At 39.6% G+C, this 26190-nt stretch overlaps 1 protein-coding gene across 1 annotated transcript; it reads left to right on the plus strand.

Annotated features, from left to right (window-relative positions):
- Positions 1 to 4762: 4762 nt before the first annotated feature.
- Positions 4763 to 25661, plus strand: paplna (papilin a, proteoglycan-like sulfated glycoprotein). The gene is made up of 27 exons (XM_033987919.2): positions 4763 to 4995; positions 7123 to 7185; positions 7767 to 7870; positions 10138 to 10198; positions 10341 to 10443; positions 10551 to 10681; positions 12236 to 12359; positions 12457 to 12537; positions 12782 to 12954; positions 13044 to 13167; positions 13248 to 13374; positions 15210 to 15414; positions 15681 to 15857; positions 16291 to 16441; positions 16527 to 16604; positions 17355 to 17541; positions 18023 to 18107; positions 18780 to 18906; positions 19231 to 19687; positions 20931 to 21089; positions 22250 to 22377; positions 23074 to 23128; positions 23204 to 23350; positions 23682 to 23809; positions 24175 to 24283; positions 24864 to 25039; positions 25150 to 25661. The coding sequence occupies exons 2-27, from the start codon at positions 7129 to 7131 to the stop codon at positions 25305 to 25307; spliced, it is 3612 nt and encodes a 1203-aa protein (XP_033843810.1). The 5' UTR covers positions 4763 to 4995; positions 7123 to 7128; the 3' UTR covers positions 25308 to 25661.
- Positions 25662 to 26190: the final 529 nt, after the last annotated feature.

Genomic DNA, 26190 nt, shown 5'->3' on the forward strand with positions numbered 1-26190 from the left:
GTCCCTTCACTACTTTGTGTACTATAAGCATTTTAACATGAGTTATAATAAGTTACTCTTCTGATATGTTGCAGACTAGGCCTAATTGATATTGTCAAATGAAACATGGTCAATATGTATTTGAAATTATACCCTGGGTCTTGCATTAGTAATAAGCCCTACATTTCATTCATCATTAGAGGGGTGAAGCAGGAGATGATGTGGTAACCTGCCTGAATTTACACCCCAGACGTCCCAGGATAGCTCAACAAATTGGATTACAGCGGGATGTCATTCATTGTGGCGCAGGCAAGAGAGGATTAGTCTCCAATAAGCTTCACACACAGACAACACGCAACACAAGACAACAAGAAGGCGCTCAGAGCAAAAGTTTGAATCAATTGCTCTAAAAAGTTGGAAGCGAGGTGTCAGAGATGAACGCGGACAAGCTCGAACAACTGGTGAAGCGCATGGAGGAGACGCTATCTGAGATGGAGCAGCTCAAAGTGCATTGTGGGAGGCAGACTGAGGAGCTGAGCCAACTGGTGGTCGAACTCCGGAGGGAAAACCAAGAGCTTCTGGAGAAATACAACCAACTTTGCGCTGAAATGAAAGAAGCGAAGGAGATTATCGACCAACTGCAAGATACAAAATACGCTTTCAACGCCAAGGAAAGGCAAGCGCAGAAGCTAAGCAGACAGCTCTGAAGGAATACATGGGAACAAGTGCGGAGGTGGATTTGACCAAAGACTGGCCCGAGAAGAGTTTAAAACGATGGGCTTGGACTGGGTGGGCAACACCAGCTAAAAATGTACAATCACGAGGCCTGTTCTGCTAACATATGCATAGGCCTACATTTAAGAAGAGAATGTAAAACCGTAATTTAAACTTGTGGCTTAGGTCTACTTTTAAAGCGACGACTAGACTTAACGACTGTAGGAAAACTCAGAGGTCTTCAAGGAAAAGAGGTTAATCCTAAACTATAGAGAAAGGCATTGTGCTAATTAAAAGTCTGAAATTAAAACAACGCGTTTGGTGACTAAAGGTTTCTCTGGGCAGTAAAACTTTTATTGGATGTAAGTATTTTTAGATGGGCTACATCAAGAGAAGTGGGTGGTCATCTATTTTAGGATTTGGAAAAGGTAAAAATACATGATTATCCTCAAGGTGACATGAGATCCCTCCATGCGGGTAAATATAAAGGGCTGTACGGGATATGTTTAAGTAAATCAGTGACATGTGTGGTCCAAGGTGTTGTTTTGTTCAGATACTTAGCAAAATGTTTTATTACAAACGCTGGAAGCATTTCATATGTCCTCTGTGTGCAAATGACTAATTATACCTTCTTGCAATCTCACATTAAATGACAAGAAGGGATATTTCAATTCTCTACAAGTATCGTTTATGTGCGTCACTGCCGAAAGCAACTATAGCTCGTTTAGATCTGATTTCAGTATTTACCATCTTGTCGATAATTACTGCATTATTTGGTGAAAGTGAACAGTTCATACACTCAAGTTCAACCAAGTTATAATGAATTCGATCCTTTCCTTTGCAGATTTCATAAAATTTAATTGTAAGACCTAATAGCACATAGATCTTCCCCTTTTTCCAGTCACACACTACAATCTGAATCCACTTTAAAGGTTTTATATTACACAAAATTGACTCTTGTGAGCTTTGTGTCATGTTATAATGTTGTTACCTCCTCAAAACCATACTTGGAGTTGTGTTTTGTTCCATTTACACATTTGAGTAGCTCTTTATTATAATCTCCAAAGCTCAAAACGCTCTGCTCCACGTTGTGATGTCATAAAGTGGTAGCTTACAAGTTAACAGTGACTTTTTACCTTTCGTTTAGTAGAGATGGGCGATTCCACAGCTGGATTTGTGTGTTAAATGTGTGAAAAAAAACACAAAAAGCAAACTCTAGGTATGTCTGTGATGAGGAAATAACATTATAACATCGATCGTAATATGGATCCTTTAATAATATGTTTTCAGATATTGGCCTTTTTACTTTTCAATAGCACAGTGGGAGATGTGACGTGTTTATTTCAGGAGTCACGCATTAGAGCCCTGCTTCTTTATAAGTATTTGATTCAGATCCAGACCAAATGAACTAAACGTGATGGTCCATTGAGCATAAGTGGTACTTCAACTTGACACTTGGGTTAAAATGTCAAACTTCTTTTACCCGCCGTTGTGCTCTGAGGATTTTGTACTGATCGATTGCTCTGGGTAGAATTATTGAGACAGCTATGGGCTCCCAGTCTAGTTGTGAATAGCACTAAAAGCAAAAACAGTGCTGCGTTTTTTGAGTTTTGGGAAAGAAAAATTTGACTTTGTGTATTTTGCAACAAATTAATTTAAACAATAATAACTTATAACTTGAACTTGTGTATTCTGGTTACACAAACTTGGCGTAAAGAACCACAATTTACGCTTGGACTTGAAATTAAATCAAAGAGATACAAGTTTAATGCCATATTGTGGAACATTCCAGGCAAAACAACAGCATTTCTAGACAAGCTGAAGGCATATCGTCCATCAGAAAAGTTACAAGTTGTATCTTTCACTTCATACTATGCACAAAACTATTTATGTTCTTTAAATTATTGATCAACTCTTTCCTTTTTGTCATTTTGCACGACGACTTCTAAACAGCCATTTTGACTTTAACGTTACACGACATCACCCACCTTCAGTTGAGCTGCAAATAGAAACAGTTTGCCTTGGCTTAAACACTATAATAGCTCTAATTGTAACCAGAAATACAAAATGTGTGGCTAAATCGAGTTTTGGAGGCGTGAAAGCATGAAGGAAACACACTGTTTTAATGGTCCACAACATTTTAACTGCTCCAATGAAAGTTACTCAACATCTAAAAACGTACCGTATTTTAACTTTTTTTTGCAGCTCTTCATACTTTGGAGGAACCTCACCTCCCAAAGTGATCATGACACAGGAGGGGCTGTGTATGGTTAAACTTAGCTGTCAGAGTGGCTTTGAGGTTTCTCCTTTAAAACCCAAAATATTCACTTTTCTGTAGAGTTTCAAGGGATTTTAACATGTTCAGAAAAACACACAACTGTCATATGTGTTTAAGTGGAAGGCATAAATTCAGATCAGGCAGATTTAGACGCTGTAATCATACAGGGCGAGAAGAAGCACCAACCCTCACATTTCAACTCTGTAGATAAATGGCTTCAAAACTATTATTATCTAAACATGACTATAGTTTTACTGTATTGGAATAGCTTTATGGAAAAAGAAACAGAATCTTATTTTATGATCTGTAGGGCTTATAGCTGTAGACCACCAAGAGAATATTGTGTCTTCCGAGTGCAATCAGATCCACACCAGGTCTAAAACAAGACTATAACAGGACTACACCAGATCTAAAACAGGACTATAACAGGACTACACCAGGTCTAAAACAGGACTATAACAGGACTACACCAGGTCTAAAACAGGACTATAACAGGACTACACCAGGTCTAAAACAGGACTATAACAGGACTACACCAGATCTAAAACAGGACTAAAACAGGACTACACCAGGTCTATAACAGGACTATAACAGGACCACACCAGGTCTATAACAGGACTATAACAGGACTACACCAGGTCTAAAACAGGACTATAACAGGACTACACCAGGTCTAAAACAGGACTACACCAGGTCTATAACAGGACTATAACAGGACTACACCAGATCTAAAACAGGACTAAAACAGGACTACACCAGGTCTATAACAGGACTATAACAGGACCACACCAGGTCTATAACAGGACTATAACAGGACCACACCAGGTCTATAACAGGACTATAACAGGACTACACCAGGTCTAAAACAGGACTATAACAGGACTACACCAGGTCTAAAACAGGACTACACCAGGTCTATAACAGGACTATAACAGGACCACACCAGGTCTATAACAGGACTATAACAGGATTACACCAGGTCTAAAACAGAACCTCTGAAGATTTTAACTCAGGCTAAATCAAATCTAAAATCGACTACACAGTTATACTAGTTCTAAACAGGGACTTAATGTAAAAATGTAAAAAATATGAATAAACTGACTCAAAATTCAGCAAATATTAGGTCTGCAGGGAAATCCATGTACCACCTGAAGGAGAACGTGCACCACAGTTTGGAAACACTACATGAAGTAAGTCAGTGAAAATATTAAGCTTAATGTAAAATGACATCTGAAAAAGACACACATTTCTAGGCTTTTTTCATCTTTTTGTCATGGCTGTCCTTACAACACATCTGCTATTGATGGAGCAAGGGCTAAATCATCTTTATGCAGTCACATGAAGAAATCACAGTGAACTGAACACACAACATCCTGTAGCTGCTCCTCCATGAGCCTCCTGCTCAGGCCAGACCCTGGTATAATCCCATGTTCATTCATAATCATCAGGGCATTTTTTTTTTAAAGCCTCGACATTTGGCACTGATTTGCAGCTTTAAATTATAGCCTTTCCACGTTACCTCAAGCTTTGAAGGGAGTACTCTTTTTTGAATGGTTATCCCAGAATCACGTGCTCACAAATAACAAGTTTGGTCAGAGCGAAGTGGGACTAAAGTTTCCCCTTCAAGGATAAATGTGGCGATCATACAACAAACGAACACGCTCATTAAGTGTTATTTTTACTATGTTAAATGACAGAGTGCATGTAAACAGTCCCAGAGGAGGGGTTCTGTCCTGATTGGAGCGCTCGCGGGTTAAAAGCGCAGTGATGACGCACAGGGGGAGGCTGTGTCCCCCGGGAGTCGGGACTTTCTCTCTCGTGCGCCGTTTTCCGTTTGGACGCGAGACACAGATACAACTATTGTTCATTCAGAAACCTCCCGGCGTATAAATCCTGGACGAGCTTTGGCTGCGAGTTATTTCACCTGGAAGATCAAACTCAGGACACAACTCCGCTGCGCTCACTGAGAGAGAGGAGCGTCACTACAGCGGCCACGAGCCCGCATCCTGCACCTCTGCAACACAGTAAGTCACACAATTCAACTAGAAACTCATGTCTGCAAAGTTTTACAGTGGTATTGTTCAGTCAGATGTGTAGATTTTACGCACACATTCTGGTACAAGTCATTCAAAGTCAAAGAAGCATCCCAGATCTGTTTTGATTTTGATTTTGAGAGTGAGACTAGGGCAAGCACTGGAAGAATTGATTTGTTTTTTCAAGAAATACTAGTAGGGTACTGTATTTTCTATTGAACTGAAAATATAAAACAAACAAACAAACAAGAAATTAACCACCAAACACCAAAGGGTAGTTTAATTAAGCCCTTAAAAACGTCCTTTTGGTGTTTTAGTCTATATGCCTGTTCAGTATTTGACATCATTACAACTGTTTGAGATATTGTTATGTAGTAATCAACACAATTTAAGTTCATTCACTACCCAAGTGTTTGATAAAAGCCTATTATTTTTAGAGAATCCAGCTGTGGAGCTTCTGAGGACTGGCTTATCTCCACATTTTGACAAATTCCAACCTTGAGCGAGCACATGGTTCAGTGTTGTGAGTGAGTTCAGCATCAGACTATTCTCACAAGACAGTGCATGTATTGTGCTGACTGACTTGTAATTGTTAATCGGACTGAATTAAATGACTGTAATCACCCCGGGCTGTGATGATGAGGGTGTGAGGTGCAACGCATTACAGGAACTTGAGCCTTTATATAGTTTACTGTGACTCAATGACCAGCCAGTTCAATGTATTCATATTGGTAGAGTTGTTTGTAGAGTTGTTATAGTCTAAGTTGTTCAAGTGAAGAGATGGATATAATCTGGTACTCTTCTGGTGTGTGTGTTAGGTTAAAGTTTAGTAATGCTGTAGGCTATAAAAAGTTTGTGTAGTTTCAGTTTTTGTTCCTTCTGGCTTTTCCCCTTTCCCTGGAATAGATCTTTTACTAATGCAGCCCTATATTTCTGTCAGATTAAGGGCTGTATTATGAGTAGAACGTATTGGTTTACTGTGTACAATATATTATGACAATTTACTCTGTAGAGGCCAAATGAAATCTAATCTGAACTACAGAATTTGAGTTTTATTATGCTAAAGCTATACATGTACGAACCGCCGTTACACTTAATACAAGATAATACTCTCGTTGCACTTACAAAAGGTTGTATACATGTAATATTGAGGCGTTTAGTCGTGGTAGTGGCTGCAGGGCGACTGTCTTTGCTGGTCAAGGTCAAAGGTTGAAAGATTTATGTTTTCTCACAGGAAAAAAAGCCACTTCATGTGATAAGTGAGAAGAAATTTGACTTTTAAAGATGTGCGGTGTTACTCTGGTGGATGGTGTGTCACTTACTTGTCTCCAGTTAGATATTATGTATTTGTCTGGAGTGTTCCACAGTATAGCATTAAATATATCTATCTGCATGGAAACTAGCAGGTTATGGCACAAGAGGCTAAGATACAGGTCAGATCTGTGGTGATTTTGCTTAGAGTAAAAATGTGATTAATTAATTTAGATTTTAAAAAGAAAAAAAGCTTATTAGTGCTTAAATGATTATAGAATTTTTAATATAGGCACAAAAATGGCTGCCATCTCTCATATCCACATAACTGCCATATTTGCCAGTTTCCATATTTTTAATGATCTTGTTGATTATAATTACTTCAGCTTGAGTAATAGTATTTTGAAGTAACATCTCACTCACTCTCCTCCTCTTGTGTTGCTTCTGCACAGTAGCAACTGGTTGCGGTGGCTCCGAACCAAACCACAGACCACTAGCAAATGCTTAGTTTTACAGTGCTTACACATTTTTAAATCTACTCCTAAATCACTTTTACATCCTCCAATTCAACACATTTATGAACTTGGCTACACTCAGGGAAGCAATCAGTGCTAGATAATTGTCTCTAAAACAATTCTTAAAACATCTCTGTTATTGGGTTGTGTAATATTGTATTGTTCAGTGGGACCAGAAGTCAAGCGTGTCGTGGTGAACTCTGGAGACCCTCTGGTCAATGGTGTTTCGTGTCAAAGCTCCATGACGGCTTCCTTTAGTGTTGTCCTGACATGTTTATGTAAAAGTTGCCTAATGTCTAGCTGCTCATTAGTCACAGTGACTAACTCTGAGTGTCTGTTTTTTCTCTTCCAGGGAATAATGAAGATGCTCTTGCCTTTGGTGGCTCTACAGCTGCTCCTGGCCCCAGTTTACTCGGTGAATCTCCACACAACCACAAACATGTGAAATATTATCTATTGCCTCCAAGTAGAGTTGTCAGAAAAAATTAAAGCCCAGATACTAGATACTTTACTGATACAAAAACTAGATAGTGTTGGACTTGCAGCCACAGGGCTTTACATTGCATCATTCACTCACTCCAAACTCATTACCCGTACTAGTCACGAGCTGCCCAGAGGTAGACTGACGGCTGCCAACCTGCACCAGTTGATAAAACATGTACACCTAGAACTAGAAGATCTCTGGTTTAGTTCTAAGTCTGGGGTCTATATATTTATGATTGATAATGATGATAATAGTGATAATAGTGTAAGGATTATTATTGATCAAATTAAACCATTACACTTTTATTACTGCCCAGTTTCTGAAGTTCCTCCATGTTTTTGCTCCATCTTACTTAGTTGTCATCCTGCCTACCCCAGTTTTACCATTGGGGACCCCCTGTGGACCCCTAGATTGGGAATCACTATTCTATATCACTAAACCAAAACGTCTTTCTTCTTTACAACACATTCTGGTTGAGATGGCTGTATTTTAAAGCTGTATTCCATGTGCAGGGTCCTGGTGGGGACTCGTGGGATGCCTGGGGTCCTTTTGGAGAGTGCAGTCGGACCTGTGGCAGTGGAGTCACCATGAGGACCAGGCGCTGCATCACGCACAGGTCTGGACAGTTTTGGTTTCATGAAGAACTAAAATAATACATTTTTGAGTGTAAGTTCCAAGAAGATTGTGTTATTTAGAGAAAGGGGAATTGAAAACAGATGGGTTAAGTGCATTGTTTTTCTAATTATTACTTTGTTTGGAGGGATAGTGCTTGTTTATGTCCAACCGGGAAGTGAAAATATGAATTTAATATAAAAGACTGTTAGTGAAATGAATGGTTTGTAGATTGTTTTCATGTTTCCACAGCAACACAGCCGACTGTCCCCATCTAACCTTACCACATGTACTCTCTTCTCTCACACGAAATAAACGAATGTCCTTTGTACGGTTTATATCCAAATATTTACAACCCTCAGTTATTTTTTGCTGATGCTTCATTAAATAGTATTAGAACAGTACAACACACTGAATAGAGATGTCTCCATACGTTCTTTCTTCACTGGATAAAATGAGCTGCCCGTTATCCATTTCACAAAACATCATGCTTCAAAGTCGTACGTTTAAGGGAGTAAACCTTTTAACTTGAAAGGGGATTTTGGGTGTAACCCTTTGGCTGAGGTTTAGTTGAAGATATCTGACTCTTGTAGTTCAAAGAAATTGTCCAACTTGAAGCAAACTGCATTTATTTGACCATAAACTGTATAATTATTACTTCGATTATCTTAACAATAATATTTTACTTATTAACTCTGATGACAAATTCCCCACAGTACCTTTGATTGACAGACCTGGGGTTATTTGTGGTCAATGTTCCTTAGTAATATGTCCAAATATTTGATGAAAACAAATTTTACGTCTATAGGACATGTAGGCACTGGGCAAAGCATCTAATGAAATATTTTTTTTCATGTCAGAACAACTATCTGCCTACCTTCATTGATTTGTGCTTAAACTACAGGCGTATTTCAAACTATGTGCCCTGCTCTTTTAGTCTTCTATCTGTAATTCATTCTAGTTTTAAGCAAGAAAACCTATAAGAAATATATCGAAATACTTGGGTTGCACAAGTTTTGAGAATAATCTATTTGGAATTTTCAATGGCGATTAGATTCAAACCAGGATTCAGTTTATAAAGCAGATTTTTAACATGCCCGGAAGCATTAACTTTTGAAATCTTAACTGCTAAACTAATACAACGTCGTTATGCATTTCATAACAGTACAGGGTTACAAGCTTTCTACAATCGCAGCATACTTTGTTGTTTACAGAGGACATTGTATTCCCTAAAGAATCAATTTTTGCGATTTCATAACTGCAACACTTCACGTTTCGATTCAGTGTTGATATATCACATTCATATATATTACGCAGCCGTATAAATACTGTATGTTGTATAACCGTAGACTTGTTTTGAACCACTCGTCAGCTGAGTCAACAGTGCCCTGCCTTTTGCATCTTTCACTAAATAAACGCTATTATATCTTGTCTGAATCACACCTCTAACTACTGTAATCAGACTGATGTGGAGTTACAGTGTAATTGTATGTATCTTGGGGAATTTCCATTTTACTTCAAAATTATTTCCAAACGATGACCTCAGATTTATCCTACATATTTAGCTGTATTGATTTGTTCTTAGAGGTGTCCACATCTGTACAGACATGTTTTATAATTGACTTTTGGCGTTTTGACAAGAGCGTGTTATGTTTTTGGGGCTTAAGGGCAGGTACTTTGGGAGGTGACTTAACCATGAGTTTTCAGGATGACTGGAAGGAAAGGCGGCAAAACAGAAAATCTCTGTCTCACTTCAGGATGAGCTGTTGTTTGCGTAAGATTTAGGCCAGAAGCTTCACAGGGCGCACATAAAGAGCACTGGATAATCTTTACAATGACAGATATATGTTTAGACCAGTGTTTGTCTATACTTTCAAGTGAGGAGATTAGTAGACCAGTAGTGCATGGATTATTCCAATATAATGTTTTGGTATGTTTGTGTGGTTGTCAAAGCAAACTGTCTGCTGGTTTTACTATGTAGAAACGTGTATATTTGTTTAGTTTTATTTCAAATGCACTTTTAATACACATGCACACTGTTTCATACCCTTAATTGGAGGAGGATTAAACAAATATCCTTTGGTATTATAATGTAAAGCTTGTATTGTATAATAATGATTTCCAAACCAACACATTTTTATCATTCATAACTTTTATAGATTCTGATTTGAGGCATATGTCACAGTGCAGCTTTAGCTTCCTGTTTTCAGGGAGTAGGAGGTTAATCAGTTATCTTTCTTTTTTTCCCCTTTTTTTTTTTTATCAAACTAGAACTGATGGAGGTCACAACTGTGTCGGACCTGAGAAGTCGTATCGCTCCTGTAACATTCAGGTATCATTCAGCTCTCAAGAATGAATATTAAGAAGCAGAAGTTTACGTAGTTGGGTAGAGGTTTTGGATTTAGAGTTTGTGTTTTGGGTGTCTACTATTGCCACAAAAATAATTGACATTTTACATTGTTTAACTGTCTCAGGACTGTCCCGAGGGCTCCAAGGATTTCCGCGAAGAGCAGTGCTCCCAGTTCGACGGCACAGACTTCCAGGGCAAACGTTACAAGTGGCTGCCTTATTATGGAGGTCTGTCTCTTAGCACCAATAACACAAAACAGCAATACATATAATACTACAATGATACAATAAATACTATTATGTGGGTTTATAATTTATGTTTTTGTTTGTGACAGCTGAGAACCCATGTGAGCTGAACTGTATGCCTCGAGGAGAGAACTTTTATTACCGCCATCGCAGTGCAGTGGTGGATGGGACACCCTGCCACCCGGGACGCAAAGATATCTGTGTGGGCGGAGTCTGCAAGGTAATAATCTAAAATACACAAAAACTTCACACCTCACTGTAACATTATAGATTATTTTATTATTAAGTATCATTTAAACCTTAGAAATTAACTGGTATTGAATGAGGTTATAGAGCAAAGATACATTTCTAACTCCTTCTGTAGCATCAATATATCTGCTATTATGTCCTCCTCGTCGCTACTTACTGTTCTTTTCAAGATTATACCACCTCAAGCAATTACTGAACATAAAAATAAAATATGGAATTTTCTTTATTGTCTCCTGTTTCCATTGCAATGCTCAAATATGCAAATAAAGCACGTTTATAGGTACCTGCCTTCTAGAGTATATGTTACAGCCTTAAATCTCTATGTATTGTCAGTCTGAACTTGTCCTCTATACCTCCCTGCAGAAATACCCCTCTGTTTTTACACACTTTTACTGTCTAATAACTCAGATGTCATGTAGTGTTTGTGAGCCTCCCGAGGGAAACAGAAGTGTGTAAACTGGATAAGTGCATGTTGCAAAATGAGTGAATCCTTTAAAGACACCTCCTTAAAATCTTATAGGACGCACACAGACTGTAAAATAGCATCATGTAGTCTGTGCACTTTATTATCAAGTTGTAAATTACTTTGTACCCACCACCTGCTCCACAGAAATGCTATTTCTTTGCTTAGATTGTTCCATAATATGCCATAAACCTAGTATGTGATGCGAAATGTTACAGGTCAGATCTATGGAGTGGAGAATGAGCCCTGGCCAGACCTTAAACTAAATAAATAGTTAAAGGTTAAAAGCCATAACAGTGAATATATCAGACTAAGCAATAAGATCTTCATAGGGACAAACAGGTGCCAGACCCCCACCAGAAAAGTTCCGTAGGATACCTTTAATGAATGTGGGAAATAGTTATTAAAAGTCCTCTATGAACTTTTCTGATGGAGCATCCTTCACCCACTGGTCTCCATGGTGATGTGATTGATCTACTTGTACCTGGAACAGAGGTGTCCAAAATATGCGGCCCTCAGATCCATTTTACTGCAAGTTTAACATCCTCTGTCATTATAAGCTCATCAAACATCTTGGTGTGAGAAATAACTGAATATGCAGTGTTTCTTTAAACTCTTATATAGTTGTTGTGTCTATGTGACTGGCCTTGGGCTGGAGAGACTTTGAGCTGTATAAAAATCTTCAGTGCATCTAAATTGAATAGCATAGCAGGATCTCTTAATAATTTAACAGCTCTTCTCCTCTCATTATGGTCCCATGTGCTGATAATGTGACCTGTGGACTTTCTCCTGTTGTGCACACAGCTGCTGGTTCAGGCCTGATTTAAAGACCTCTGTCTCCGATCCAATATTTAGGTTCCTGGTTTTGTAGTTGGTGATGTTCCCAGACACTTTGGCTTTTCGCAACATCAAATTTAATCTCTTGTGGTTTGGCTCTCATTGTATTATGACATTTTTATATTTCCTCATTTTATTTTGGTGGGTTTTAGCCTTTCCTTTGTTCTATTGTTCACCACAATAAATCATTTCTGACCATAGTATTGGACTGGTTTTTATTTTCAGAGGCTTGGTTGTGACAACATGCTGGAGTCTTCTCAGCAGGAGGACCCCTGCCTGCAGTGTGGGGGCAACGGCCAAACCTGTCGCCAAGTCAAAAGCACTTTCTCCACACGGAGCCTGCCCAATGGTACCACTTTTCTTTTCTTTTTTTTACTACTTCTGCTATAAATTTTCTCCCCTCTAAAGTCTGTGTTTTTCTTAACTTTCTTTTTATTTGATTTTAGGCTACAACCAGATGTTTGTTATTCCTGTTGGAGCAACCACCATCAGCATAAGAGAATCAGTGGCCACTCGTAACTATCTGGGTGAGAGTTTCTTAACTTTATGTATGTATCTATGTACCATATGTATTTATTTATTTACTCACTAGTACAAATGGGTACAGTAATTTATTCATTTCACATTAATATATGAATAGATAAAACAAACAAAAATAGCTTGATAATACTGTACCTTTTGAGTTAGTCCAAAGCTTGTCCAATGTGTGATGCAGTTTTATACTTACTACATACAGTAAAAGTAAATATCTGCCAATACTTCTCTCTTCAGCTATCAAGAACCTGAGGGGTGAATACTACCTCAATGGACACTGGGTAATTGAGTTTTCCAGAGCCACACCCATTGCTGGGACCGTGCTGTACTACCAGAGAGGTGCTGAGGGCGACAATGTCCCAGAAACTATTATTGGTCGGGGGCCCACCACTGAGCCCCTAGTGGTTGAGGTATTTACTGTAGGATTTATACAACTATGTGCTTGTAAATTGTTTTATAAATGTGTTCATGATCTGTGTGTTTTTTATTTTTATTTTAGTTGATTAGCCAAGAGCCAAACCAGGGAGTAGACTATGAGTTTTACCTTCCCATAGGACGCTCCACTCAGGGATATTACTGGAGTTTTGGGTCCTGGTCGACCTGCAGCAAAGAGTGTGGATCAGGTCTGATCATTTAACAGTGTATTTAACCAGTATTAGTCGCAGTTGTTTTTCTTATGTTCAATGTTATATATGTTTCCCAGGATACCAGACCCGTTCAGTCTTTTGCACCATTGATCAAGAGGCGTACCCCGACTACCTTTGTGCCTCTTTGTCTCGGCCACAGAGCAATAGAACGTGCAACCCCCAGGAGTGCCCACAAGTCCACAGGTAGGAATAAATTGTTACTAGAGCCATTTTCACACACATAATTCCACACGGCTCTTCTACAGATATTACCCTGATGGCCGTTTGTGTGAATGCGTGCACCAGCTCCGGACGACACTTAACCGTGGTGTGCACAATGTGCGCTAGTCAGTTCAGGCGTGTCAGTGCAGGGCGCACATACAAAGATACAAAGAGACAAAGACAACAAAGATGACTCCTGACAAACAAGTGCACAGATCACTACCCTGGAGCTGATGGCGTGATACAGATATATAGTGAACAGTGTGTAATGCTGTGAACACGGCATGTGAGGGAACACGTGATTCAATTTAACATACCTATCATTAAACTAGCTGCAGTTTCTCCAAATTATGGAACTTTCTTTTTATCATCAACTTTACACAGCACTGATTATGAATGTGTAAGCCCTAGGTATAGCCTCTAAGCCCCACGCCCAAGTCTTTAGGCCCCACACGCTCAGTGTCTTCCAGTGCCAAATCACTCTGCATCAGCAGATGCATGGTGAGACGTGTGGGAAAACTCAGGCTAAAGTTTGTAGCCTGAGTTTAGCCTCACAAGTGTTGCAGCATGCAGGGCAGACTGCAAACTTCCTTGTCATGATAAATAAGAGGGTCAGCATTTTCTCTGCCTCACATTCATGTATTAAGGCAAAAACACAAACAAATCCCACTGGGTCAGGTCCACATGGACTGTTCCTTCCCACAAAATAGAAGACTACCTTCTTTTAACGCAGAAGCCTGTGTGTGCAGCACGTGATGAGATCGTATTCTCTTCTGTCTTCATTGATAGTTTTCACTTTGCACAGTTTGGTGCATCAAAAGTCTCAAATCAATAGCAACCTCATCCATCTGATACCTGGATCTATCTTGTATCTGTGGGAGCTGCTGTTGTTGTGCAGAGCTTTGGCATTTTTGCCTCCACCCCACGTGGCTCATTTACTCAGGTGTCTGATCCATATATGCCAAATAGCCTGTTCTGGCGGCTTGTGTGAATGAAATTGTCGGGACTTGATCCTGCTGGCATTCTCCGCACCGTGTCCGGTGGTGGTGTATGAAGATGGCTAAAATCTGAGCAGTGAGTCAATGTTTTTTTTATAAAGATGCAGGTTTTAAATGAACTGTTGTGTATTGACTGTTTTAAAAGGGTGGCGTACCTCTATCCACCAAAGTTGTGGACAAAAAAGTGCAGAACACTTGTATTCAGGTAACTGTAGTCAAATCCAGTCCTAGAGTAGCACCACTTCTAACACTAGAAGACAAACACTAGTTTGTCATTAAATCTAGGCAATACTACTTTCACTCAATCACAGAAACACAAAATCTTCATCAAATCATTGTCTTATTAGCAAAAAAACAATAAATGAATGTGATGTTAACTTAATTGTCTTTAACCAACACGTGCCTCACAGTAGTTCCCTCGTAGCTAGCTGTAGTGGCTTTAATACCCTTTCTTGTGAAATCATATGGTACCTCATGATACTAGCAGTTTTATTTAGTCTTAAAATATGTAGCCAAATGTTTATCCTTTGGAGACATTTTTATGCCATTAAATGTATCTATTTTGCATTTATTAAATTACTCTTGTTTTTATTGCTCAAAATTACCTTAAAAACATGCATTCTTCTTACTTTGAGTGGGGTCACTTTTTAACTTGTCCTTTATCTCAGTGGGGATGGATATGTTTAGTACCACATTGCAAAACATTTCAGACAAAGCAATAACATCTCCATGAAGAAAACCAGAAAAGCGACATAATGCACTTTTAATGTTCTATAATTGTAATAATCTTGCTTATTTTTCCCTTCTCTGGTTTATCAGCTGGAAGACCGGTGAGTGGAACACCTGCTCGGTCACCTGTGGCGGCGGGTCCCAGGTGCGGACAGTGCAGTGTATTACCCACGATGCATCTGGACCCCGTGTAGTAGAGGATGCTGTGTGTGCTGCTTACTCAGAAGCGCCCCCTACAATGCAAACCTGCAACATGCAACAGTGTGCCCAGTACCGCACAACCAGGTGGAGTCCTGTAAGTGGAGAAAAGTCTATTAGTGCTACATGAACTAAATATGTGTAGTAGTAAATGTTTTATGTTCATTAGTGCTTTCAAAGAACAAATTAGATTAGATTGAGCAGAAATATCTCAAATTTTAGAACAAATCCTATTGAAGAAGGAAAGGTAAAGTACTTTAAGTTGTAATAGACATTTTAATCTGTTATTGAACCCTTAAACTTGCTTTCACGCCACTGCAGACCCCTACAGTGGATTTGATTCTAATCTTATTGTTTCTCCAGTGCTCTGCGACCTGTGGGTCTGGAGAGCAGACACGGGATGTGACCTGTGTTGGGTCTGGGGGCGTGAGGCTGGAGGAGACGGCCTGTGCCACACTGCTGCGGCCCCCCTCCATCAGAGCCTGTGAGGGCGCCCCCTGTGCCCGGGAGGTCAGCTGGCACGTCGGCGCATGGACCCTGGTGAGAAGACTCAAAACACTGACAAATGTGTAATAGGAGATTACACATTTGTAACCTGAGAGTTTATCACTGTGTTTGATATAGAATGAGCTCTGTCTTTTATATAGAACTCAAGGCTGGAAGAAAAAGTTTTAATTGCATTTACTTTAGAATTTAGAAAGGTGATGTGTTGTCAGTGTGATAGTTTATAACTTCTAACTAGTGGAATTCGTTATCCAACTCCTTCCTGCAAATTTTGTTTCTTCTTTTGTGTGTTTGGAAAATATTTTTGCCTCACACTTGGGTGCAGGTTATACACTTGACATAAACTGATTCCTTTGGGTAATTACCAGTACCAGTTTTCAAACAAGAAGACGTTATAGTAATAAGCAGAAACATGGAACCCACCTGGATAACTGAGGGATTACACAGACATGTATTTTATTTGTTACAGTGCTCAAGGAGTTGTGGTTCAGGATCCCGGGAGCGTCAGGTGATCTGCTCAGACCGGGAGAGACACCTGTATCCAGTAGGTCAGTGCAGTGCACAGCCCAAACCTGCCACAGTGGAGCGCTGTAACACCCAGCCCTGCTACAGCCCACAGAGTAAGTGCAGATAGTTAAATCTGTACTTTTTGGACAATGGAGACTTTTCAGAGTTCTAATAATATCTAATAATATCTTCTTATAGGTGTCCCCAGTATTCAGGACCCACGTGGACACGACAGCACACAGACAGGCTTCCAGCCTTATGTCCCAGAATCAACAGGTGGGTTAACTTATGTGAAGTGATCTCATTTGCTTACTCCTCTGTTGCCTATAAACTTGGAATAATTTCTTTTAATCTGTTACCTCCTTTTTCTATGCGATCACCTTTTGCCTGAATGCAAGGTTATGTTGACTTGTAGATATTATACATGAGAGATGTTCCACTACAAAAACAACAAACACGTTTTAAGCCAACTAACTTTTGAAATTAGGGGCAATATCTTATGTAACCCAGTCACTTTGCCCCTCTGAGCAGCCCCTCCCCGTTGTGTCCTCGCTCTAATTATCCAACGTGTTTTCTGGGGTCCACTGCTGCTGTCAGCCTGATTAAAATGTTTTGGAACCACTGAGGTGTGTTACAGCACTGACAGTACAATTTCTGGCAAGTTTAGTTTAGTTTGCGTATAAGTGGTACTACATGTTTTGTCTTGGTGAGTAACTATGGACATTATAGTGAGAAAGCAGATCTAACCTGAATTTAAACTTTAACCTTTAGCTTTAACTGGTTTGAGCCCAATTTCATCCTGGTGTAGACTTTATCTGGTCCTACTCTTCTCCTGGTTTAGTCTCGCTTTTGTCCAAGTTTAGTTCCACTTTCAATACCCATCCTTAAAAGCTATTTCAGATGACTTTAATACCTTTGTCTATGGAACTGTCTGGCTAATTATACTGAAATGTTGAAATATTGAGTAAATTGTCCTAAATATTGCATATAATAATATCTATCATATTCATTATTTTGATCTTGTAGCTCGATATACAGACCTCACAAACACAACCAACACAGTGGACGACCCTCATAGCTCCGCCCCCGCCATTCACTGCAGCCAATCACTTTACGGGTGCTGTCCTGACGGCCGTACCTCTGCCGGCGGGCCACAAGGACTGGGCTGCCCACGCATCCAAACATCTACTACAGCGTCCTGTGTCCAAACCAGGTGGGCAGCTGGGATTACACTACACAAGGGTTTTGCCCTGTTTGTGAGTTGAGTTTTTGTTTGGGCGTCACATTTACAACCAAGTAAACACGCTGACCAGGTGATGTTTGGTTGTGTCACACGTAAATATGAGACTAATGCATTGATTAACAGCAACATTAACACGAAATGAATTGATTAACAGTTGACAATAATGATTTGAACATTTATGTTTCTTGCACCGCTCCTTCAGATCTGGTTTCATTCATCACTCTATCTTTTGAACATGCCAGATTATGTGCATTATTTAACTTTTTGTCCTTCTGATTGCATTAACTTCAAATTATAAATCAGATCTTACAAGCTCAACATATCTGTACAAATGAAAGCACTTAACTCATTCACTGGATGCACAAAAGACTCCAGAGTCAAAGTCAAAGTAGTGATTTTCTGTATTTTTGCCATGGTTTTGTACATAGTGTTCTGTATCTTTGTGTTGCAGTTACGGATGCTGCCAGGACGGAGTGACGACAGCTTTGGGCCCAAACAGAGAGGGCTGCTCGGAGTATGTGGCCCCATCGCCCACTGTAAGAAAAACACACAAAACTCATCCGTTAAAGCCACAGACTGGCTCTGATACAAGAACATGTGTAGGAGTCGTCTGCACATTACAAACCATAACATACAACGAGTGAACTATTTTAAACTAAAACATTGTTTGGTCTGCCTCAGAACATGATGTCTCTGGATATTTTCCCATAGTTCCCAGTTTGGAAGATAATTGGCAGTTTTTGCTGTTTACTATTTGACTGGCACATCTGTACAGTGGTCAGCTCGACTCCTACTCTTCCTGTCTTCACTGTACAAGTAACACATTATTGTCCCCACCAAATGCCCATAATTGGTGCAGTAGGTTAGAGTCAGTAAAGATAATTAAAACTTTATGAAAATGAGACTATATATACACATGACCTCTCTTTTTTAAAAATCAAGATGTTTATTATTTTCAAATTATCAAATACAACCGAAAACTAATAGAACAAGAACTAATAATTTAAAAAAAACAATACAAAAATGAAGTAAAAGAATAACATATAGAACAAAACCCACAAAAAATAAATAAGAAACCCACTCTGTCACCGCAGGGGTAGAATGTTTACACCAGGTGCTGTATTTAGTCACGTTTTTGTTTTTTTTAAATCTAAAAAAACTATTATACTATTTGTAGCATATTATTGATTGCTCCTTCATCTCACTAGGCGGCACCCACTCTCCCGACTGAAAATGCCAGACAGTGCCGTTTGACCACCTATGGGTGCTGCTTTGACCGTACTTCAATCGCAGCTGGACCCAATGGAGAGGGATGCCCCGATCCACCCAACAATAGTATGTGCTCTTCAACATACTACATAAACACACAATCTACATTCTGACATAGCTCTGTTTTTCTGCTATTTTCTGCTTTAGTTTTAGATGTACAATATTGTTCCTATTCTTATTCGTATTTATAATTTATATAAAGTAAATGTCCATCAAGTATGTTCCCCATTGAAGCAAACAGCTGCGCTCTTGATATTTTAGGCTTTAATCATATGACATCACAGCAGAAAATGGGGTAGAGAGAGGGGAGAGACACTCGGAAAGCTGCCTGAGTGATGGATGGACTCTGATTCACAACAATCTAATCTTTACACTTTACTCCTGTTCCAGTTGAGCGCTCCATCTGCTCCCTGCCCCGTGCGGCTGGCTCCTGCTCGAGCTGGACACCCCGCTACCACTACGACGTCATCACCTCCAAATGCCTCCACTTCTGGTTTGGAAGTTGCCACGGAAACAGCAACAACTTCATGACCCGGGCGGAGTGCCAGAGAGCCTGCCCACCTCCTGCGCCCAGCCAACAGGGTCCTGCCCCAGCTGCTTCACCCAGAGAAGAGCCCTCTAGAGGCAGTTCCACACCTGCACGTTCTGGAGGGGCAGGTGCTGGAGCAGGTGCCCGTGATCGCAGCATGGGCAGAGTGTTCACGGTGCAGAGCGGCTCCTCCCCCGGGGGTAGGTACGGGACAAATGCGGCCACACACGCCCACAGAGCTCGTCTCGCCATGAGGCCACGCCACACGCCCGAGGCTGCGTCTGCCCCAGCTGCCGCACACACCGGCCCTGCAGCCAGGTAAGAGCAAAGGATCATGGGAAATAAATGAAAGGAGTCAAATCTGTTCTACGTGAAGGAAAGCCGTGAATGTGACCAAATATTCACCAAAACACCTTAATATTTATACAGTATGACTTAACAGGTCAAGTGCTTATTGCCACAAGAAATGGTTGACTATTGTGACGATATTTTGCAAATTAAGATATCTGATTGTCACATTTGAACTGGCTCGAACCAAAACCTCTAGATTCACTTCAAAATGCTGAATTTAAAAATGAAACGAGAGGGGAAATACAGTGTTTGTAAAAGTGAAGTAATTGCTACATGCTGTGTGTATTGCTGTTTTGTATATGATTTACATGTTGCTTGATAGGGCTGCACAATAACACTTAAACTATTGACTGGCTAACTGTATTTTACCGATTAAAATATTGAATTAAAAAATAAGACGAGGAAAGCATCACTACCACAACCTCTTGGAAATGCGTACACTTTTTATAAGCTTATTGTGCAGAACTATTGCTTGTATAATCTTGCTTTGTCAAATCACTCTTGTGTTGGTCGCTCCACAAATCACGCTTTCACACTTGCCTCGCACCCTTTTTATTGTTGAGTTTGGACTTTTCACCTCACAGCCACCCTCACAAATGGACACTTTAAGTACCACATACTTGGAACTTGCATATGTTTGTCAATGTACGTTTATTTGTCTGCTTTTGTCACCCACTTTTTTACCTCACTGTTGTCTGTGAACTAATAAAGGTTGTGCTGGGATGGTTAATGCCTTTGTCCTTGTTTGTCTGTTACTGTTTGTCATATTCAGCTTTTGTCAGCCATTTTGTAGACTGGAAAACGTTTCAGTGTTGGTTCTTTACTTGGGTGTGTGGGAATCACCAATCAGGCAAGTTTAGAAATTACTATGATTTTTTAAAATTTATCCTTGAAGTTGCTCCAAACAATTGACCAACACATGTTCCTTGTTTTCAGAGGTGGGTAGTGGTCCAAGAAAAACATGTGAACCAATGAGCCAGTGATATTTTTTGCCTGATTGGTGTAATTTTCTGTTCAAAGCTTGTTAAGATTATTAGGTCTGCTTTGGGTTATTTGTATGATTTTATGTATTTCTCTTGATACAAAGTCTTCCCTTTTCCTTGCCTAAACCCGGCTGTGGGTGGCGTTTTCTCCAAATCTGTGCTTACCATTTCCTCTTTTATCTTCTATAACTTCCCTGTCCCTCCATGTCTTTTATTTGGCCTCACAGTTTGACCCTTGGCGGCGTGAGCATTGATAAATCTGACCCAGACACGGTGGAGGCTCTTGTGGGGCAGACGGTGGTACTGCCCTGTAGAGTCAGCCCTCTGCCCTCGTCCACTGTCTCTGTGGAGTGGAGGAGAGACGGCCTCCCACTGTCCACCAACAGGTTAGTCTGTGGTTTGCAATCAAGCTGTTTCTATCATAGACCACAGTAGATTTACACTTAGAGAATATATGGTAGAGATCGATTGATATGTTTTTGTTTTTTTTCTTCATGGTTGACGCCGATACCTATCCTTTAGAATCCAGAGAAACCATTGGCTGATCATCTCTGCTGATATGTAGAGCTCTTGATATTTTAGGCTTTAATTATAAGACGTCACTGCAGAAAATGGGGTAGAGAGGGGAGAGACATTCGGAAAGCTGCCAGAGTGATTAATACACTCTGATTCACAATAAGCTTTGCCGATATGTAGGGCCGATTTTGATTATCTTCCCTAAATTTTGCATTTTAAATTTATTGCAAACTCGCTCACTCCTTTTTTACCACTCATGTTTAGTGCCGTTAGCTTTTTGCACTGAACTAAATACATTTTTATGCATATTCTTTAGACAGCAGGTCGACTCAAACAAAATATTGGCCTCTGCTAGAGATTTAAGGCTGATACGTTGAAAAGTACAAATATTGGCCCAATATACGGCCAACCGATATAATATTAAGAGTGCATGTGGCAAAAGAAACTTAGCAATAACTAAAAAATAAATAAATGGTAAAGGGCAGTAGATCATATCTCACAATGTGCTAACCCATATCACACAGAGGCAGAGGCGTTCATACTAATGGCAAAGCGGTTTAAGTGTCTTCATATGAACCTGTGGCGCAGGGATTGTACCAGAAAAGTCTAGTGGACCACTACACCTGACTTCCAGCTGGGCCTTACATAGTCTACAACCAAGCTTTAAGTTTCTCTTAGCAAAACTCCTAAAAGAGTAATATGAAGCTATGTTTAATATATGGAAAAATATACATCTATAACTACTAATTACAATTATACTGGACAATTAACAAGTACACAACAGTGCTGGATCTTAGTTTTCTGACAGTGAAATTGAACTAAATGAATCTATATAAAACTAATTTCATTAACTGTTTAAATTAAGGGGCTTTCCCCAAATATGATCAATATAATAATACATGTCTGCCAATAACGCCACGGTGTTTGTTCTTTATAAATTCATATGGTTTGATCGTGTCATAGCCTTTTCACAGTGCTGCCTAACAAATTCCACATGCTATTTTTTAGTGTATTACCTTTCTCTTTACAGACACCATCAGCAGCCCAATGGGTCACTGTTGGCCGGGCCCTTAATGAAGTCAGACAAAGGGTGGTACCTGTGCGTCGCCACCAGGGAGCAGGAGCGAGACCACCGCTACATTTACCTGTCTGTCTCTGGTAAAACTACGTTCAGTCACACTATATGTTTTTTGTTTTTTTTACTTTCTGAAAGCTGCTTAACATTTACATATAAAAAATACTAAATTAACTAGTCATGTTGTGTAGTTAAACTAAGAAGTAGAGCAGATAAAAGTAGACAGTAATATGAATATGATTTTGAAGATCTCATATCCATGTTTGGGACACCTTGTTTCTAGACTAGTTACAGTGTTTTATGTGATGCTATTTATAAATATTAAAGGGCCCATTTTATGTTATTTTCTGATCTATGTTATAATGTTGTTTCCTCATCACAAACACGCCTGGAGTTACGTTTTATTCCATTCACACAGTTTAACACAAAAAACCCTGCATATTTAGGCCAACTTCTTCTATCAGACTGAAAACACTCTGTTCCACCTTGTGATGTCACGTGGTTACTGTATATAAATGTTTTTAAACTCCATACACCTTCACTAGAATCTCTACTGAACTGATGGTAAAAGGAGCTGTTAACTTGAAAACTACCGACATGACAAGGTGGTACAGAGCATTTAGAGGTTTGGCGATGCAGACAGACTAATAATAAAGGGTCACTCAAACAAAACATAACTCCAGGTATGTTTTTCATGAGGTAACAACATTATAACATGACCTAAACCTCACAAGAATCAGTTTTGCATAATATAGAACCTTTAAGTGGCCTTTTTTCAGAGGGAACCGCTCCTCTGGATCCCAGCTCACTGCCCAGTGACAGCCCCTCCCCAAAGTAAGAATACTTCTAACCACACAGATATAAATGTTTCCAGGCCTTAAAAATACTCTCAAATGTCTATTCTCACAGATTCAGCATTGATCAGAGCGATTTGTCTCTGCTGGAGCTGAGAGAAGGACAAACTGCTCGACTGGCCTGCACTGTGCTGCCTCCTTCTGCACTTCAGTCGGTCAGTATTCAGTGGACCAAGGACGGACGCACGCTCACAGACTCAAGGTAATTTTATACATAAAAAACACCACGCACTCTGTCTATCTTGAAAAAAATGAGCTTTATTTACTGTGGATATACATAACATCACATATATCAGATTCATATACCCATAATTTCGAATCACTGACAGAAAACTATGATCCACCACTGTTTTCTACTTATTAATTGTCCACTATAGTTGTAATGTAGTTTTTATGTTACTATTTTAGGAGTTTTGCCTGGTTATAGACTGTGAAAGGGCCAGCCGGAACTAGGGAACTTGAATTTGTTAATGGGAAACATTGACAAAGATGTAAAACAACTCTAATCGTACAGTGGTGGTTTCCTTTTGCAGGTTCACTTATGTGTCTGATGGGACTCTAATCGTGGGTCCCCTGAGGCCTGAGGACGCTGGTCTGTACACCTGCACCGTGTCCAGTCCACAGCAGCTGGAGCAGAGGCAGATACAGCTTAGAGTGCAAGGTACAACTCATTTCATTAACTGTTCAAATTAAGGGCCTTTACCCGACTTTCAACTGTGAGTGAAGAGTCTTTCAGAATGAATGAACTACTACTTAGTCCGTTCTGAGAAGCAGCTGTATGGGAGTAACACTGGCAGTTGTTTTCTCATTTTCTTCATCCAGTGTCTCTGATTGTATTAAACTGTAGTTCTGCAGTTGCTTCCTCAAGGTTTTCAACATTTTATAAAATAGCTATATAAATATTACAAATAGTTTAAGGAATCCACTTGTCCTTACGTTGATGTATTGCCCACTCGTGTTGTTCTTTCATGTTACCACTAGAGGTCAGTAATGGCCTTCAAATGACCAGTTGTCCCCCCCTCACAGGTGATTTGAAGATCACCACTGCCCCCAACAACATTGAAGTGTCTGAAGGCAGCACAGCTCTTCTGCCCTGTGTGGTGTCCGGAGACAACGTCAGTATACGCTGGTCCAGGTACTAACTATGGATTTATTTCATTTTTCAGTAATAGTCTGTATACAGATTTGTTGTTTTATTGTGTAAATCCACAAAAAGATGGAACAGTTGGGTCTTCAGTACATGATGAAATCACCCTGGATAATTATTGTGTGTTTGGTTAATCTTTAAAAACATCTTTATAAATGTTCATCATTCATTTGGAGCTAATTAAAAAAACGATTTGATGTTTTTGCTTAGCCCAGTGTTGAACTTGTCTATGTCCATCAAGACAAGCAGATGGCGCCACTAGGCCAAGTTAGATCTGTGAAGAGGCAAGCCCACTCACAATAAGCATTGTTTTAGCCCAAAGATCACCTGCTGCAATTGAATAATTGCAAGATAGATAAGTTTAATTAAGTACTGTGGAACCTTCCAAACAAAACGATAACATCTCCATGGAGACAAGCAAGTACCGCACTCCCCAACAGAAAAGTTACATAGTGTGCCTTTTAAGTAAAATTGCACCACCTTCTTTATTCTTGGTTTGTAAAAGCGTATGTTGTTTTTACTGCCTCTAATTATTAACGATTTTTTGTTTTTTTTGTTTTTTTTCTAGAAATGGAGTCCCAGTGAGACCGGACGGCCGTCGGCTCCTGGTTTCGTCTGATGGGAGCCTGGTCATAAACAGAGTGAAGCCCTCAGACGAAGGCACCTACAGCTGTAACGCCTTCACCGGGATCTACTCTGTGAGCGCCACTGCGGAGGTCCGGGTCATCAAGGAGACAACGCATGGTGAGGGAGTTTTTTTTAACATCCTTACACAAACATAACATAACATACGTGTGACATTTTGACCCAGTATTTATGACTCTATTGCTCACTGTACCACATCTCTTTCTCAGATAATGACGTTCCTCTGGATTGTGTGGACCAGCCAGAGCTCGCTAACTGTCAGCTGATCGTTTACGCCCGGCTCTGCTCCAACCTCTACTTCTCCAGTTTCTGCTGTGCCAGTTGTACCAAACATCTGAGGAACGAACGGTTTAAACGATTCGGATAGAAATTAGATCAGGTTAAAACTACGGTACAGAAAAGAAAAGAGAAAAAAAACATTTGAGCTGCTTGACACTTAAAAACATTTATTAAGTGCGACAAAAGGACTCAAGACTCTTCATGAGATCTATGAATGTACGGTACATTTCCTCATACTGACCTCATAGTGTTATTAAAGGCAGTTGAATGTGATGCAGAAACATTCACTGGATTTGTTCCATGTTCTCTGTTTTTAGAGAAAACTATGACGTTGTTCTCAAGTTACTGCTGTATTGTTAAGTGTTGTATCTGTGTAGTCTCTAGATAAAGCTCATTGTTACTTTGTAATATACATGATATTAAATACTTTATTTTGATTTAATGGCGTATTGCGACTCTGAAAGTGAACCTGGATGACTTTTTTATATATATTTGTGAGGTTATTTTTATTTCTAGTAACAATCTGAACATCATTATTAAAGGTGTACTGTGTAACTTTTATGGAGCAAGAGTCCGGGCCCTGTTTGAATGTTCCACAGCATGGCATTAAACTTATCTATATTATAAGTGTTTTTTAAGGTTTCTCGTTAAAGATTCTTTCTTTCTGTGAGCATTTTTAGATGAACAAATTTAATGCCATTCTGTGTAACTTTAGCAAAGCAATAATGTATCCATGGAGACGAGCAAGTGATGGACCCTGCAAATGTGACATAGTGCACCTTTAAGCTTGAGTTGTAGGAAAGGTTTTAGAATTTATGTAGTGTTTTTATGCACTCTGTGTAGCTCATTTACATCAGTGAATTTTTTCTGTTCGTTTTATCCAGTCTTTGAGTTAAATCTTACTTTTCTCTTTGTCCCTCACGTTGTCACTCAGAACGGGACATTATATTACATATTGTCTGTGTTATATT

The sequence above is a fragment of the Periophthalmus magnuspinnatus genome, chromosome 22 (genome assembly GCF_009829125.3).
Source record: "Periophthalmus magnuspinnatus isolate fPerMag1 chromosome 22, fPerMag1.2.pri, whole genome shotgun sequence".
Lineage (NCBI taxonomy): Eukaryota > Metazoa > Chordata > Actinopteri > Gobiiformes > Gobiidae > Periophthalmus > Periophthalmus magnuspinnatus.